This window comes from Thermobia domestica, chromosome 1, assembly GCF_964235325.1.
Source record: "Thermobia domestica chromosome 1, izTheDome1.hap1.1, whole genome shotgun sequence".
In the NCBI taxonomy this organism is placed as follows: domain Eukaryota; kingdom Metazoa; phylum Arthropoda; class Insecta; order Zygentoma; family Lepismatidae; genus Thermobia; species Thermobia domestica.
Window position 1 is genome coordinate 322,988,739 of NC_137454.1, and position 17,753 is coordinate 323,006,491.

General features: G+C 38.3%; 1 protein-coding gene across 6 annotated transcripts in view; it reads left to right on the plus strand.

Annotated features, from left to right (window-relative positions):
• The window catches only part of LOC145662879 (venom allergen 5-like), a 235,656-nt gene that overhangs the window by 203,969 nt on the left and 13,934 nt on the right, over positions 1 to 17,753 (plus strand). For 5 of the 6 annotated variants that reach the window (XM_081728872.1, XM_081728893.1, XM_081728846.1 and 2 more), the window contains one exon: positions 10,004 to 10,184. In XM_081728872.1, coding sequence (XP_081584998.1) covers positions 10,004 to 10,184 — 181 coding nt within the window. The remainder of the gene's footprint in view (positions 1 to 10,003; positions 10,185 to 17,753) is intronic. The other variant, XM_081728883.1, reaches the window with a different exon arrangement.

A 17,753-nucleotide genomic window follows, 5' to 3' on the forward strand; every position in this document is an offset into this window, starting at 1 on the left:
GACACTGATATTGGCGATTTTGATTTTATATATATATCCCCTTCCCTCCAGCAATTTTTGCGGGGCTCAATTTGGATTTAAATGGCAAAAAGAACTATAGATTCGACTCTAATATCTATCATTTTCGATCATTTGTAAATGTCTCTCCCCTCCTTTAAGTTACATCGTCAAAGTGATATGACAAAAATCATCTCATGTTCGAACTTAATCTAAGTTTAGAATTTGATCGAGATCGGTCCGGTGGTTCAAGAGTTATTAAGTTTTATTGATTTTTATATATCTCCCCTTCCTACCTCCTGCCCCAAGTTCTATCATCAAAGTGAATAGATAAATTCCATCCCAGGCCCGAACCTCGTCTATGCTGAAAATTTGATCGAGTTGGTCAGGTGGTTCAAGAGTGAAGTCACATAGACGGTTACTTTCATTTTTTATTTTTACATATATCTCCGCCTCCCCCTCCCCTACGTTGCACCGTCAAAGTTAAATGATAAAAATTATCCCAAGCCCGAACGTCACCTATGTTGAAAATTTGATCGAGATCGGTTGGGTGGTTCAAGAGTTGCTAAATTTTATTTATTTTATACATTTGTCCCCTCTCCTTCTCCATCTCTAGGGTCTACCGTCTAAGTGATATGATAAAACCCAGCCCAGGTCCGAACTTCATCCATATGGAAAATTTGATTAAGATCGTTTATGTAGTTAAAGCGTGATGAAGTCACAAAGACGGCCAATTTTATTTTTATTCTTTTTACATATATTTCCCCCTCCCCCTCCCCTAGGTTCCACCGTAAAAGAGAAACAACGAAAATATTCCAGGCCCGAACCTTAACTATGTTGAAAGTTTGATCAAGATAGGTCTAGTTGTTCAAGAGTTATTAAGTTTCATTTATTTTTATAGATTTCTCCCCTCCCCTTCCCCTTTTCTATGTTCTACAGTTAAAGTTATATGATGAAAACCACCTCATATCTAAACTTCATCTATGTAGAAAATTTGGTTAAGATCTGTCTTGTGGTTTAAACGTGATGAAGTCACAGAGACAGTCACTTTTATTTTTATTTGTTGACATATATCTCCCCCTCCCCCTCCCCTTCGTTGCATTATAAAAATGAAGTGAAAAAACATTCCGGACTCAAACCTTATCTATATTGAAAGTTTGATCGAGATCGGTCTAGTGACTCAAGAGCTATTAAGTTTTATTTATTTTCATATATTTCCCTTCTTCTCCCCCTCGTCTAAGATCTACTGTCAAAATGAAATGATAAAAATACTTTCCAGTTTGAACTTCATATATGGTGGAAATTTGATTGAGATCGATCGCGTGGTTCAAAAGTAATTAATTCACGAACATAGTCACTTTAATTTTTATATTTATTGATTTTTGTATATCTCTCCTCCATCCCCTTCCCTCCGTTGTTACGTCAAAGTGAAATGATAAAAATCATCCCAGTCCCGAACCTCATCTACATTGAAAATTTGATCAAGATCGGTCGGTTGGTTCATGAATTATTAAGTTTTATTTTTCTGTCCCCCTCTTCCCCCTTCCCTAAGCTATACCGTCAAAGTAAATAGCTAAAACCACTCCCAGGCTAGAACCGCATCTACGTTGAAAATTTGATCGGGATCGGCCGGGCGGTTCAAGAGACTAAGAGTCACAAACATAGTCACTTTCAATTTTATAATATAGATATGTGAAGGGCTTAATCTCGATCTCTTTTTATTAGACTCTGTCAAGATCATTGCAATATATTTTTATTATTTTATAGTTTTGCTTTGGACGATTTTTATCCATACAATACTCTCCGTTTCCTAACTACTTACCTTTAACCATATACGGAAGGAAAAATGCAATAATTTTGAAAAATCGTGAACAATAATGTATAGTATTAAGTAGTTACATTACTTTTGTGCATTGGTTTATATTCATCGAGAACAATAAATAGCCTATTTTATAGGAACTTCTAAAAAATAATTTTTATTGTTAGACACTGTACAAGATTTTTTATTTCTTTAGATCTCGCACGTGTTCAACCAGCGCCCCATCCGCCATCAATTACTCTATTGTCATCCAATGATAAAAATTGGACATGAAGAACTGGTGCGGATTAAGGGCGGAGTCAATGGAGCCCAGTCTCAGGGGGGCACAAAAATCCCTCTCTTTAACACTAAAATTTAGCAATCAACTTATTATATTATAGGCTTCAGACCCATGATTTTTTTTTCCGCTCGCTACACTCGCGGTTAAGTCTATTTCCACTAGCATCTTCACGATACTTACTTTGTGAGCAGGTAAGCTATTCTGGGCCTCCATTACAAACCAAATTATTTGCTTGTGACAATTCCTTTGCAATAGCTGTCATTTCTATGTCGTTTAATGACATAATAGAACGCTTTACAGAGCGAAGATGTAGTGTGAAGTAGCTATGTATTAGATGTGAAGTGACCATGTGATAATTGTGTAAACTCTTAACTTACTTCGGTTGACACGGAATATTTAAAATTGCCTGATGAAGTAACCCAGGTTTAACACCAAAAAGACATTCAAATGGTGAAATTTCAAACGATACGTGGGTCGACTGATAAGTTCTCTGCCCGACCCCCTTTCGAATGTACTATCTTGATGTAATCGATGCCATATGAAATGCTGATCTTTTATATGTTTAGGTACCAAATTTCACGATTCTACCATGAACGGTTTTTATTTTACAGATAATTGAATGAACCAGGGCGGAGCCAGATGTCAAATTCACCAAAGAGGAGTTGCGAGGTGTAATAAAGTTCTTCCTGCAACAAAATTCGTCCTAGGAAATCCATGGTTGTATGCTGGACATATTGGGTGGACAGTGCCCTTCATACTCCACTGTGAAGAAATGGTGTGCGAACTTCAAGCGTGGTGAATTTTCAACAGAAGATGGTGACAGGCGTGGTAGGCCTGTGTCAGTGTCAACTATGACCTGATTTTGAGCAACAGACGGATTTCGCTCAGGAGATAGCTGACAAAGTGCACATATCCAAGGAACGTGTTGGGTCAATAATCCATGATCAGTTGGACATCCGCAAGCTTTCTGCGAAGTGAATTCCAAAATGTTTGAACGCGGATCAGAAACGCGAACGTGTGAGATAATAGCAGGTGATTTTACGGCATTTTGCGAACTCCAAGGACGATTTTTTGAATCAACTTTTTACCCAGGATGAAACGTGTTTCCATTACTTTGATCCGGAAACCAAACAACAGTCATGCGAGTGGCGCCACTCAGGATCTCCAAGGCCCAAAAAATGCAAAGCACAAAAGTATGCAGGGAAGATGCTTGCCTCAATATTCTGGGATAAGAATGGTGTTTCGCTCTCAGACTGCCTTCCAAAGGGCCAACCGTAACTGCAGAGTACTACTGCAGTCTGCTGGATAAGGTAAAGGACACTATTAATGAAAAGCGCCGAGGAAAGTTGACACGAGGTGTCTTGTTCTTGCAGGACAATGCTCCCGTCCACAAGGCTGGCAGAACAATGGATTTTCTGAGGGACCTATGGTTTCAGGCATTGACCATCCACCTTACTCGCCATATCTTGCCCCATCTGATTATTATCTGTTTCTCAAACTCAGAACAGCACAGAGAGGACAGAAATTTCTCAGTGATGAAAAGGTGATAACAGCTGCGGAACAGTTTTTTGCAGACCTTGAGAAATCTTTTGAGGGGTTGGAAAAGTTGCAGCATCGAAGGGGCAAGTATGTTGACCTTCGAGGGGACTATGTTGAATCGCCTCAAACTTTCATGCCTGCAACTGAAGTCCTTCTGGGTCGGACCGAGAACTTATCAGCCCTACGCTCGAAAAATTCTTGGTGACGTTAAGCGAAAAAACTATGGGTTGTAAGAAGTCAATCCGTTCTCCTAAACCTTTGTCACATAAAGCTGATTTCAATCGTTGTTCTATGTTCCTAACACTAATTTCACAAACACCATTACTATAATGCCCATGTACATTTACAAAACGCATGTTTGCTCCAATCATAACATAATTCTTTAAATAGGCAACTAGTGAATTCAGAGCCTTTGTCTAAGACAATTTCATAGAAAATTCCAAACTTTAAAATTACTTTATGATAAAGAAATGAAGCCAAATTACTTGCTGTAACGTCAAGAAGGAAATCTGCAATTGTGTATAGAGTACACTGTCTACTACTACTACCAAATATTTATGATTTAACATATTATTGGGAGAATAATTCCCACCTATTCCCACCTCTTTTTCCTTCTTCTTGACATTACATTTAATACTTCGTCAGGGGTGAAAGGCACATGGTAGTGTGTTGACATCAGAGCTTTACTGTACCTTTTTATTTTTAACGCTGGTAATTCTTTTTGTCGTTTCTTTTCGTTTCATCATTCCTTACTTGTTTCATTTCTGTTTCTGAAGGTCGGGTGTCCTCGCGCCCCTTGGCTACGTGCCTGGTTTGATAGATGCTACTAAGGAAGGTTCGTTAAATCATCAACTTTAAAAAATAAACCAGTGCCTGAAACACTAGATTCCAGTCGAGAGGAATAGGTGTCCAGTGCTGTGCCGTAGAAAATCAGCGCCCGGGACGAGAGTATACAACGATGCTCCCGTACATATGAGTGAGGACACAAGAAAAGCTGTGAAGCGCCACCGTGGTTAGCGCGGAGCGTAAGAAAATTTCAAAATATAAACCCTGCTTTTCCCTCATTTTGAGCACTTTTAATACTTTTTATTTTTTCTTTTCTTCCGAATTTTACGTCCTCTACTTTGGCGCCTGGGGCCGTCGCCCCGCTCGCTCCGCTCACGGCACGGCACAGTGCCTATCAAGGTTTCGAAGCCCTCTAAAGGCAAGTTTCTCCTTCATATTTTGCGTGTTTCTATGTCTTTGTTTTTCAATTTAATGTTGAATTCTCTGGACTATTCTTTCTACATAACACTTTACTATTTTATCATGACTGAAATCTGAGAGTTTCCTCATTATTACATTGAAATCGTAAAGGTGTGCAATTTACTGAATTCCCTGTACCTCCACTTTTTTCCATCTCCCAGAAAAATGATGTCTTAGAGTAGTGATTTAAGCGTTACTTTCATAATGGTAAGATTGAAAGTTCGATTCCCGCTAAGGTTATTAAGGAAATTTTATCATTTGGAATATTGATATTTCTTATGTATACTAACATGAAAAAGTATTCCATTTCTCTTGCTCTCAGAGTTGAGACAGTTTCTGTTTCTTCACAGGTGAAACGCCAAAAACACAAAATTACGTCTTCCGTATCAACCTTGATTCGTACTGACTGGAAATGTAACGTGATTAGAAAAGAATTGATGAAGGCGTAAGGCTCATCCTTACTATTAGTATGGGCAGAAATGTGTTGCTTCCTAGGAATTGTTCCTACCTGTGCACAAATTGCAAATACTGATCGAACTTACAACTCTAGTCACGAGAATGATCCTATTTAAGATATCTCGTCACCTTTCTACTTAGAAGAAGGGCGAAACAAAATTCATTACTGTTATCAGCTAACAAATATTTATACCCCATGTCTTGTCATAAAATGAAAATTCTATATATAAATCCATAAACATAGTAATATAATTGCGTTCATGTATAAACTTAAGAAACATGTGACATATATATATATATATATATATATATATATATATATATATATATATATATTCTGTTTCTATGAATAGCTTCGACTACGTGACTTTTTCTTTCTTTCTTTTGTCGTAATAATAATAATAATAATAATAATAATAATAATAATAATAATAATAATAATAATAAGGGAGTAACAGAATTACAATACCTTCCAGTAAAGAATTTTTACCTTCATTTCTTCTTTGGAAATTAGAAGTTAAGGTAAAGAAGAATTGTAATGTAAATTGGGACCATGGCTGAAAACGATGACGTAGCCTCTCTTTAAAGAGCGTTTTGAGATATTTGCCTCATTGAGGATGGTCTATATAACCTGTTTTTAAGTTAAAGAAACAAATTTCGAGTGAGTCATTGTGACACTCACATAAGGAACGTCTCCTTGTACGAGCATTAGTATCTTTTGTGTAGTCTTCCATTAAACAAATTTAACTAGCTAATAGTTTGGTTGGAAGATGAAATGGTTCAGTACGTAAGTGCTTAGCACATTGCACTTCTATTCGGCGTTTCGGGTTCAAATCTCCGCTAGGATCAAACTTTTTGAAATATTTCAATTTCAATGCATACTCATTGAGGCGAGAGTGGGGGCGCGGTGGCTCAGTGGTAGAGCGTTCAGCTCCGGTGTTTGGGGTCCCTGGTTCGATCCCAGCTCGCGCCGTGTGGACTTTGTGGTGGACAAACACCGTGCTCATGGGTTTTCCCGAGGTTCTCCTGTTTCCTCCCACTTTCTTCATTCCACCATTTCATTCATTTCTCATCATCACCGTCTCCTTTAGCCTAACCGGCATAAGCGTGAAACGTAAAACTTGAAGATTTCATTTCATTTTCATTTTCATTGAGGCGAGCAAGATTTTTCCTCTCCAGAAAGAAAAAGATGTTGGAATACGGAGAATTGGAGAAGTTCTGTCAATGGAGACAGTGATTTGGAAACTTATTTTCAGCAGTTGTTCTAGATTTGATATTTTCAGCTACTTTCAAGCATTTCGTGATTCATACGTTATCAGTGCTTTTATTTCTTTGAACATACAGTATATAATGAAATAATACATTACATACACAGTAAAATTGAAATTAATATATGGTGTTCATCGGACAACACGCTCCGAACCTTAGAGATTCATCTCAGAATGGAGAACTGTTTCGTGTACCATCTACTCACAGTTTTACTTACATGAAGCCCTGACTCAGTGCTACCAACTGCTGTCAATGCAGAAAAAAGTTACGTGTAAGTTGGATTGCATTTGTCCAGGCGTTTTACAAACTACTTATGATGTGAACCCCAAGTAATGGAATTAGAACACTCAGGGGGCGATACTTTTGCTGGTGGCTGTATCGGTCTATTCCGTCCAGCATTTAAGCTGTATTGCGTGCAAAAGATGGATCAATGCAAGATGTTACAACTCCCACAAAAGTTTCCATTATTTGGTCGAATACCTGTATATACTTTATTCTAATGTTTTTCTGATCTGCTTATATGTAGAGACATATTATTACATCTTAGAACGCATTACATTATAAGCACACCCGACAAGAATCAGTTATTTCCTGTAGAAATAATATTGATCCACTTCTATTCTTATAGATGGCGTCCCACTCGCTGATACATGACCATTACTGTTACCTGGAACCATGATGCTATTTTTTTTTTCGAGATATGTTTTCTTTACTGTAAGACGTGACCAAATGGCAAAAACCGGCTATTGTGATTTGGCGCTTGCCTAGACAGACAGTAATTGAAGTTGCCGGATTCGCTTATCTATTCAAAGAAACTGTCCTAAGTATCTACAATGAATGCTCGAATGTGTGTGTGATCTGGTCGAAAACTATGATTTAAAAAGAATCCTAACTCATATGATCCATCTACGAGCTTCAGGCTTGGTCAAAATAATAGTTTAAAAGCCTGATAGTAGTTGCGGCAGTCTCAGGATGCATGTCCATCCCAATGTGAAAGGAGTAGATATTCGAAGTCAAGAAAAGCAAAAGAAGCCATTACGGTGCCATATGAAGCTGCATATCTTCATTAGGCTAAAAGGCACATGACAGAGCGCGTTGGAAGCGTGTGTTATAGTCTTACAAGACGCTTGTATTACATGGCGTCTAGTGCACCAATGAAATGTTTCACCTCAGTACGTGAATGGTTGCTTCAAGATTGAGAAGGTTCTGTTAAGTTATAATTGTGCTTCTCGTGTGATGACTTTAAGGCAATCATACAGACGAACACATACCTCACGTTTGTTTGTACATTCCTAGTGATAAAGTATTACAATTTCTCACTATCTATGAGATACACAAGAAGTGGACATATTTATCTTCCAAACCGACAACTATAGCGTTCACAAGACGTAAAGCGTTTTCAACATATTTTGAGGACCGTTCAAGCACCCTGTCGCACATAATTTGGAATGACAAGTGTTACATTTAAATGAATGTCGAATATCTGTGGATCTTTTTGAAGTAGCAAGAAAAATGCTGAAGTAGGCGTTCTTGTACTATGCTGAAACTACTGTATTTATTGATGAGTGATTAAATTAACATATGAATGTGGCTTACTTGCTTCATTATAAGTCATTTCCAAACACAATCCGGGGAACTATGGAGACTAGAGGTGGTATTGCCTCGTATTAGTTCTGTTCTGCGGGGAACAACTTATTTTGTCGTGTGTGCTTATATATTTAATGATATAATGTATTGAAACAGTAATGTGTATAATGACTTAGATATTTACTTATTTTTAAATTGTTAAAATGGGAAATTAATAATAGTTTTATTTTCCTGCAATAAAAATAATGGTCCTCTTTACGTATCAAAGATGTTGAACTTACAAGGTGCCATTCCGATTTGGTGAATTCAATTGCTGAAAATGATTGCTAGCACTGGATTCAGCACCAAAAGGAACAGAGAAAAAGAGGGTGTTTAGTGCACATCGTATATAGGGTGGGAGATAAGTGAGGGCAAAGTGCGGAGATAGAACATAGAAAATGTCTAGAAATACCATGTTAATTTTGAAACGAGTAGAGGGATTAAGGTCAAATGTTAGATATGAGGAATGCATGTACAGCCCCACTGCATAGATGTATGTGAATCATGGGGGACATCTGAAATGCTATCATTTTGGACTTAGCGCATGAAAAATATACGAGAAATGGGTCATGTAACATATGGCTCTTGGCGCACCCTGCAGGTTCGCCAAACACCACATCACAAGCAAGGGTGCGAAATGAAGCAATACGAGACATTAACCCTCTCGAGTGTTCTAAACACTAACAATACATTATTCCTAATATTACTAATGGTTGAACAAAATAAACAATGTTTGCACTATCAATGTTCTCTGTGTGCAGAGAAACTAACCATTGATTCTAATAATAATATTAACCGTACATAATAAACAACGTTCGTAGTAAGACGTTTAAGGGATGGTTGCAAATAATCATGCTCATGCACACGAGACGAGACGACAAAACATCCACGAAATCATACGAAACGAGACGAAGTTTAGCAATACCAACATCATAGGCCGAACAAGACGAGTCAGACTGACCTGTATTGAAAAAGAGACCAGACAGCCCAAATTCTTGTCTCGAGTGCAACACTACAATCAACAGTGTTTTAACCGTCAATTGCATGTAATCGGTTGTGAGAATAGTCACTAGTGTTACAACCGGAACGATTTGTTACAGGGGGTCATTAATATAACAGAACCCTTAATGGGAGAGATGTCTTTGTGCAACGTACAACGCCAGCATTTATCCAGTGGAACTACTTCTTATCCCGTAAGACGCTGCAAACATTCATTTTGATTTTCCAGGATTCGATTTTATCTTTTTCTACTCCTCGTGCATACAACGTGCTCAGGGACCATGCTACAGGGTCTCCAGTCCCTCATTCACGTCACCTTTACGACGGTATTGATACATTGGCATATCTTGAAATACCTCCTGTTCCAGAGGTCTCAAACTGTATTGGCCAGTACTGATTTCAATAGACCATGTACGTCAAAAGTCATATAACATGACCCCTTTCCTGTATATTCTTGCGCTAAGTCCAACATGGTGGCTTTTCAGATGTCCCCCATGATTCACATTACGCACATGGAGTGGAGCTGTACATGCATTCCTCATATTCAACATTTGACCTCAATCCCTGGTGCTGAATCCAGTGCTAGTAATCATTGTCAGCAATTGAATTCACCAAATCGGAATGGTCCCTTGTTACAGCAGAGTAACCTATCTTGCAGAGAGAGCTCGAAGCAAATAACTTAGACGTGAGCACGAGTTGTTATATGTTAAGTGTTAATATCTCAGGATTGATGCTAATTAATGTATGATATTACAAGTTTTGCTTATTTACAGTTAATTATGACACTATGAGAATAATGCACCTACTGTTTCCAGACACATTAAATCAACAAATTATGGGACAAAAAAATATCGATCCAGGAAAGTTACAACCTTTTAAAAGCTGGAAGGCCTTTATGCGGGAAATAACATTTGAATTGAAATTCCTGAAAAATGACTCGATATCAAGTTCTAGGTGAGTAAATATTCCAGTTCATGTATGTGTCAGCTTTTCATAAGAGTAATCCTATCCTATTTTCCTAACAGGTAGGAGCGCTACGCCGAGGTGAGGAGACGCACAACACATTTCAACAATATTTACACTCCTGCACAGTGGTACTATTCTATTTTTTTAACAACCGGTTCTGTATATATAAAGTTCTAATTTTATTGATTAAGAGCATTTTTCATTAAATAAGTACAAGACATAACTAAGATATATACATTAGATGTATTTTGACAAGTACAATTGGAACATTAAAGTCGACACAAAATGAAACTCATGAGGTTCAAGTTTAATATTAACACAGGTGTGATTTGACAAAGAGGTACCGGTATGCTCTTATGCTTCGTTAAAAGTATATTTACATAGTATTTTCTAATGATACGATTATGGTAATTAGCTTACTTTTTCGTTTCATTTGTTAGGGAAAATTTCATGTTAGAAAGACACTGTTCTGGCTTTCAACTTGACAAAATCTTTTATTATTGTATCCGTATCCATTTCATTGAGCGTATAATTTTCAATGATCATCGAAGCTAATATAATTGATCTAAATAATTTTTTATTAATTTTGGCTGAACTCGTTTCATACTCAACAAATGACAAAAGTGTGTGTCTTAAATTATATTTAATTTGTCTTTGATCCAGTGGCGGAACTTCAAACTAAGGTCTTCTACACAAAACTTCTCTTCAGGGCACCTTAGACCTATAAATCAATTAATTTCTTTCATGTCTCTTTCCAACATAGGCGTTCGAAATCAGGCAATGAGCAACACAATGTAAACACAAGCAGTGGCGCACCCAAGATTTCTCTTTTGGTCCGAAGATTTTTGGAGAAGCCTACAAAATGCAAATAATTTTGTGTATTTGACCCATGAAATTGTGCTATATTTAAAAAAAAAAAAAATTAAAAGTTCACGGGGGTCCTGACTCCCGGATCACCTCCATTGGTCCATCCATGAATACAAATAAATAATAATCAAAACTTGACTTTGCATTAGGATTACTATCAAATGTTTAAGAATATCGCTCCATCTAGATTTAATACGATAGAATGAATTGATAATGATTGTTATACTGTTATAATATGATGAGTATACGTACACGTTGCTGTGATTGACAGTGACAGTTCTAGAAAAATGTGTTCCTTAAAATCTTAATGACCTTTCGATTACAGTTTCGATTTCGATTACAATTACTCTTTCGAATTATATACAATATACTGCGTGGAAACTAATTGTGTTCAAACACATTTTGAAATACATTGAAGGGCATGGGTGGATAAGTATAGTAAAATGGACCCAGATGAATCTTTGAACGACAGCCCCCCCACCTAGGAATTTCAAAACAAAACCTATGCCAATCGTTTGTGCTACATTTGTGCCGGAATGTACCGCAAAAATTTTCGTTTGTACCACTTCCGGTACGAAGTTATAAGGGCTTTAAAGTGGGGGGGCTGGAGAAACGGCAGCCTCCAAACTTGGAATTTCGAAACAAAATCTATGGCAATCGTTTGTGCTACGTTTGTGCCGGAATGTACCGCAAAAATTTTTGTTTGTACCACTTCCGGTACGCAGTTATAAGGGTTTTGAAGTGGGGGGCTGGGGAAACGGCAGCTCCCCACCTAGGAATTTCAAAACAAAACCTATGCCAATCGTTTGTGCTACGTTTGTGCCGGAATGTACCGCAAAAATTTTCGTTTGTACCACTTCCGGTACGAAGTTATAAGAGTTTTGAAGTGGAGGGGCTGCAGAAACGGAAGCCTGCAACCTTGGAATTTCGAAACAAAACCTATGTCAATCGTTTGTGCTACGTTTGTGCCGGAATGTACCGCAAAAATTTTTGTTTGTACCACTTCCGGTACGCAGTTATAAGGGTTTTGAAGTGGGGGGCTGGGGAAACGGCAGCCCCCCACCTAGGAATTTCAAAACAAAACCTATGCCAATCGTTTGTGCTACGTTTGTGCCGGAATGTACCGCAAAAATTTTCGGTTGTACCACTTCCGGTACGAAGTTGTAAGGGTTTTGAAGTGGCGGGCTGGGGAAACGGCAGCCCCCCCACCTAGGAATTTCAAAGCAAAATTTATGTCAATCGTTTGTGCTAGGTTTGTGCCTGAATGTACCGCAAAAATTTTCGTTTGTACCACTTCCGGTACGAAGTTATAAGGGTTAAAAGTGGGGGCTGGGGAAACGGCAGCCCCCCCACCTAAAAATTTCAAAACAAAACCTATGTCAATCGTTTGTGCCGGAATGTACCGCAAAAATTTTCGTTTGTACCACTTTCGGTACGAAGTTATAAGGGTTTTAAAGTGGGTGGCTGGAGAAACGAAAACTCCTACCTTGGAATTTCGAAACAAAACCTATGGCAATTGTTTGTGCTACGTTTGTGCCGGAATGTACCGCAAAAATTTTCGTTTGTACCACTTCCGGTACGTAGTTATAAGGGTTTTAAAGTGGGGGGGGGGCTGGAGAAAAGGCAGCCTCCAACCTTGGAATTTCGAAACAAAACCTATGCCAATCGTGTGTGCTACGTTTGTGCCGGAATGTACCGCAAAAAGTTGCGTTTGTTCCACTTCCGGTACGAAGTTATATGAGTTTTCAAGAGGGGCCGTAGTAACGGCAGCCCCGCACCCAGTAATTTCGAAATGAAACCTATGCCCACTCTTTGCACTACTTTTGAACAGGAACGTTTCGCTAAACTCTTTTCTGTACCACTTTCGGTACAAAGATAGGAGAGTTTCAAGCTACGGGGCTGCCGTTTTGATACCCCCTCGGAATTTCGAAACGAGACCTATGCAAATCGTTTAACAACATTTGTGTCGGAATGTATCGCAAACATTTTTGTTTGTATCACTTCCAGTACAAAAGTATGACAGTTTTAACTAGGGGGCTGCAGTTTCCAGAACCCCCCATCTTGGAATTTCGAGATAAGACAATGTCAATCGTTTGTGGTACGTTTTTACCGGAATGTACCGCAAAAAAAAATTACGTGCCTGAAGTTGGCCACCCACCTCTTCCAAATTACACCAAACGTTGCACATCGTTAATGCATCGTTAGTGCACGTTAGTGCATTTAGAACTAACGTTAGTGCTATCAGCGTTTACGAGATATTGAAGATTTTGGTGGGGGACCTACTTCATATAAAGTTAGCCCCCCACCCATCTTTATGCAGACAGATTTTCACTAAACTTAGCGCATCGTTAGTGCATCGTTAGTGCACTTAAACACACTAAGCACTACCGTAAGTGCTACCATATTTTGGGATTATTCAAGATTTTCGGTGAGGGGCCAACTTCAGAAATATCAAATTCTATACAAATAGAGGTAGAAACATGGGGTTGACGGTAATCGTTAGTGCATTGTTAGTGCACTTAAACGCAATAAGCACTAACGTTAGTGCTACCATATTTTGGGATTTATTCAAGATCTTTGGTGGGGGCCAACTTCAAAAATATCAAATTTTATACAAATAGAGGTAGAAACATGGAGTTAACGGCAATCGTTAGAGCGTGATTAGTGCACTTAAATGCACTAAGCACTAACGTTAGTGTTACCACATTTTGAAATTTATTCAAAATTTTTGATGGGGGCCAACTTCAGAAATATCAAATTCCATACAAAGTGTCAGTATTTTCAGGAATCAGTAACGAATGCACTAATTACTTTGTTAGTGCTTGAAGAGGGCGCAAATTCACGCTGACCACCAAAGATATTTTACTTGTAGCACCTACACTAATTAAGCACTAACGTTAGGGGTTGGTGCACGAAGAAGCACTAACGATGCACTAAGGATTGTACTGGAAATGATCATTAGTGCTTTTTAGTTTGGCAGAAATTTGACACAGTGAAATACTCCCCTTAAATTTCTTATGTGAGTTTCCTGAGATGTAACTGGCCATAACTACACTAATAGTGAAGCACTAACGAAAACAGCTCTAATTTTTTCGTTATTGGTTGAAGTGGGGCGCGAAGTTCATGAAAGCTTCCAAAGGTTTTTTTACTTGTAGGACCTACATTAATGAAGAACTAACGTTAGGTGTTAATGCACTAAGAAACACTAACGATTTCAGTAGAAGAGGTCATTAGTGCTTTTGATTTTGGCGGAAATTTGACGCAATGAAAAATTCCACATGAATCTCTTATGGGATTTTTGTGGCATATAATTGGCCATATCTACATCAATAGTTAAGCATTAACGGAACTATGAGTGTTTTGCAGAAGCGCTAACGATACATTAACGAATGGACTTATTTTTCGTTACTGCTTGAAGTGGGAACCAAGTTCACGCTGGCCCGCAAAGGTTTCTTACTTGTAGCACCTACACTAATGAAGCACGAAACTTGGGTGTTGGTGCACTAGGAAGCACTAATATTACAAGGAAAGAAAACTTTCGAATTTATCGTGAACTTAGCCCCCACTACAAGCACTAACGAAAAAATTAGTTTTATACGTTAGTGCATTGTTAGTACTTCTAGAAGATACAAGTAGTTTCGTTAGTGTTTCACCATTAGTGTAGAAATGGCCAATTATAAGTCTCAAAACTCCCATAAGAAACACATGGAGAATTATTCATTGTATCAAATTCCCATCTCATTCAAAAGCACTAATTACCTCTGTTAGTGCAATTGTTAGTGCATCGTAATTGCTTCTTAGAGCACAAACACCTAACGTTAGTGCTTCATTAGTGTAGGTGTTACAAGTGAAAAAAACCTATGGGAAAGTCAGCGTGAATTTCGCACCGACACTTTAAGCACTAACGGAAAAAAAGTCCAATTCGTTAGTGCTTCTATAAAGCACTAACAATTTCGTTAGTGCTTCACTATTAGTGTAGTTATGGCCAATTACATATCACGAGACTCACAAGAAATTTAGGCAAATTTTTCATTGAATCAAATTTCCGCCAAATTCAAAATCACTAATGATCTCTTCTAGAGCGATCGTTAGTGCATTGTTAGTGCTTCTTAGCGCATCTACACCTAAGGTTAGTGCTTAATTAGTAAATGTGCTGCAATTAAAATACCTTTTGAGGCCAGAGTGAACTTAGCGCCCCCACTTCAAGCACTAACTAAAACTTAGTGCCATTCGTTAGTGCATTGGTAGTGCTTCTGGAAAACACTAACAATTTAGTTAGAACTTCAATATTAGTTTAGTTATGGCCAATTACATGTAACGAAACACATAATAAATTTATGGGAAATTTTTCATTGCGTCAAATTTCCGTCAAATTCAAGAGTACTAATGATCTATTCTAGTGCAATCGTTAGTGCATCGTTAGTGCTTCTAGAAAACACTAACAGTTTCGTTTGTCCTTCAATATTAGTGTAGTTATGGACAATTACATGTCACTAAACTCCTATAAGACATTTATTGGGAATTTTTAATTGCATCAAATTTCCGCCATATTCAAAAGCACTAATGATATCTTCTAGTGCAATTGTTAGTGGTTCTTAGTGCACCAACCCCTAACGTTAGTACTTCATTAGTGTAGGTGCTACAGGTACAATATCTTTGGAGGGCACGGTGAACTTGCGTCAACTTCAAGCACTAACAAAAAATTAATGCCATTCATTAGTGTATCGTTAGTGCTTCTAGAAAGCACTAAATGTTTGTATGAAATTTGATATTTCTTAAGTAGGTCCCACCAGAAATCTTGAATAAATCCCAAAATATGGTAATGCTAACCTTAATGCTTAGTGCATTTAAGTGCACTAACGATGCAATAACCATTGTCTTTTAACTGCATGTTTCTACCTCTATTTGTATAGAATTTGATATTTCTGAAGTTGGCCCCCATCTAAAATCTTGAATAAATCCCAAAATATTGTAGCACTAACGTCAGTGTTTAGTATTTTAAGTGCACTAACGATGCACTAACGATTGCCGTTAACCCCATGTTTCTATCCCTATTTGTATAGAATTTGATATTTCTGAAGTTGACCACCCCACCAAATTTTTTGAATAAATCTCAAAATATAGTAGCGCTAACGTTAGTGCTTAGTGCGTTTAAGTGCACTAATGATGCACTAATAATTGCTGTTAACACTATGTTTCTACCTTTATTTGTATACAATTTGATATTTCTGAAGTTGGCCCCCCAACCAAAAATCTTGAATAAATCCCAAAATATGATAGCACTAACGTTAGTGCTTAGTGCTTATAAGTGCACTAACGATTCCCGTTAACTCAATGTTTCTATCTCTATTTGTATTCAATTTGATGTTTCTGAAGTTTACCCCCCACTTTAAAATTATTATAACTTCGTACCGGAAGTGGTACAAACGAAAATTTTTGCGGTACATTCCGGCACAAACATAGCACAGACGATTGGCATAGGTTTTGTTTCGAAATTCCAAGTAGGGAGGCTGCCGTTTCTCCAGCCCTCCCACTTTAAAACCCTTATAACTTCGTACCGGAAGTGGTACAAACGAAAATTTTTGCGGTACATTCCGGCACAAACGTAGCACAAACAATTGGCATAGGTTTTGTTTGGAAATTCCTAGGTGGGGCCTGCCGTTTCCCCAACCCCCCACTTTAAAACTCTTATAACTTCGTACCGGAAGTGGTACAAACGAAAATTTTTGCTGTACATTCCAGCACAAACTTAGCACAAACGATTGGCATAGGTTTTGTTTCGAAATTCCAAGGTTGGAGGCTGCCGTCTCTCCAGCCCCCTCCCCACTTTAAATGACTAATAACTTCGTACCGGAAGTGGTACAAACGAAAATTTTTGCGGTACATTCCGGCACAAACGTAGCACAAACGATTGCCATAGGTTTTGTTTCGAAATTCCAAGTTTGGAGGCTGCCGTTTCCCCAGCCCTTACATTAAAACCCTTATAACTTCGTACCGGAAGTGGTACAAACGAAACTTTTTGCGGTACATTCCGGCACAAACATAGCACAGACGATTGGCATAGGTTTTGTTTCGAAATTCCAAGTAGGGAGGCTGCCGTTTCTCCAGCCCTCCCACTTTAAAACCCTTATAACTTCGTACCGGAAGTGGTACAAACGAAAATTTTTGCGGTACATTCCGGCACAAACGTAGCACAAACAATTGGCATAGGTTTTGTTTGGAAATTCCTAGGTGGGGGCTGCCGTTTCCCCAACCCCCCACTTTAAAACTCTTATAACTTCGTACCGGAAGTGGTACAAACGAAAATTTTTGCGGTATATTCCGGCATAAACGTAGCACAAACGATTGCCATAGGTTTCGTTTTGAAATTCCAAGGTGGGGGGCTGCCGTTTCCCCAGCCCCCCACTTTAAAACTTATAACTTTGTGTCTTAAGTGGTACAAACGAAAATATTTGCGGTACATTCCGGCACAAACGTAGCACAAACGATTGGCATAGGTTTTGTTTCGAAACTCCAAGGTGGGGGGGGCTGGCGAAATGCACCTGGTGAATGTTGGTGTTCCGTCTTCCACCATCAGCCCTCGCACACGGAAGTATTGAGTGTATCTAAATATGTCTAAATAATAGATTATATATAACTTTCACAATAACACTACGTATTTTAAAACAATTATATTTTTCTGTATTTGTG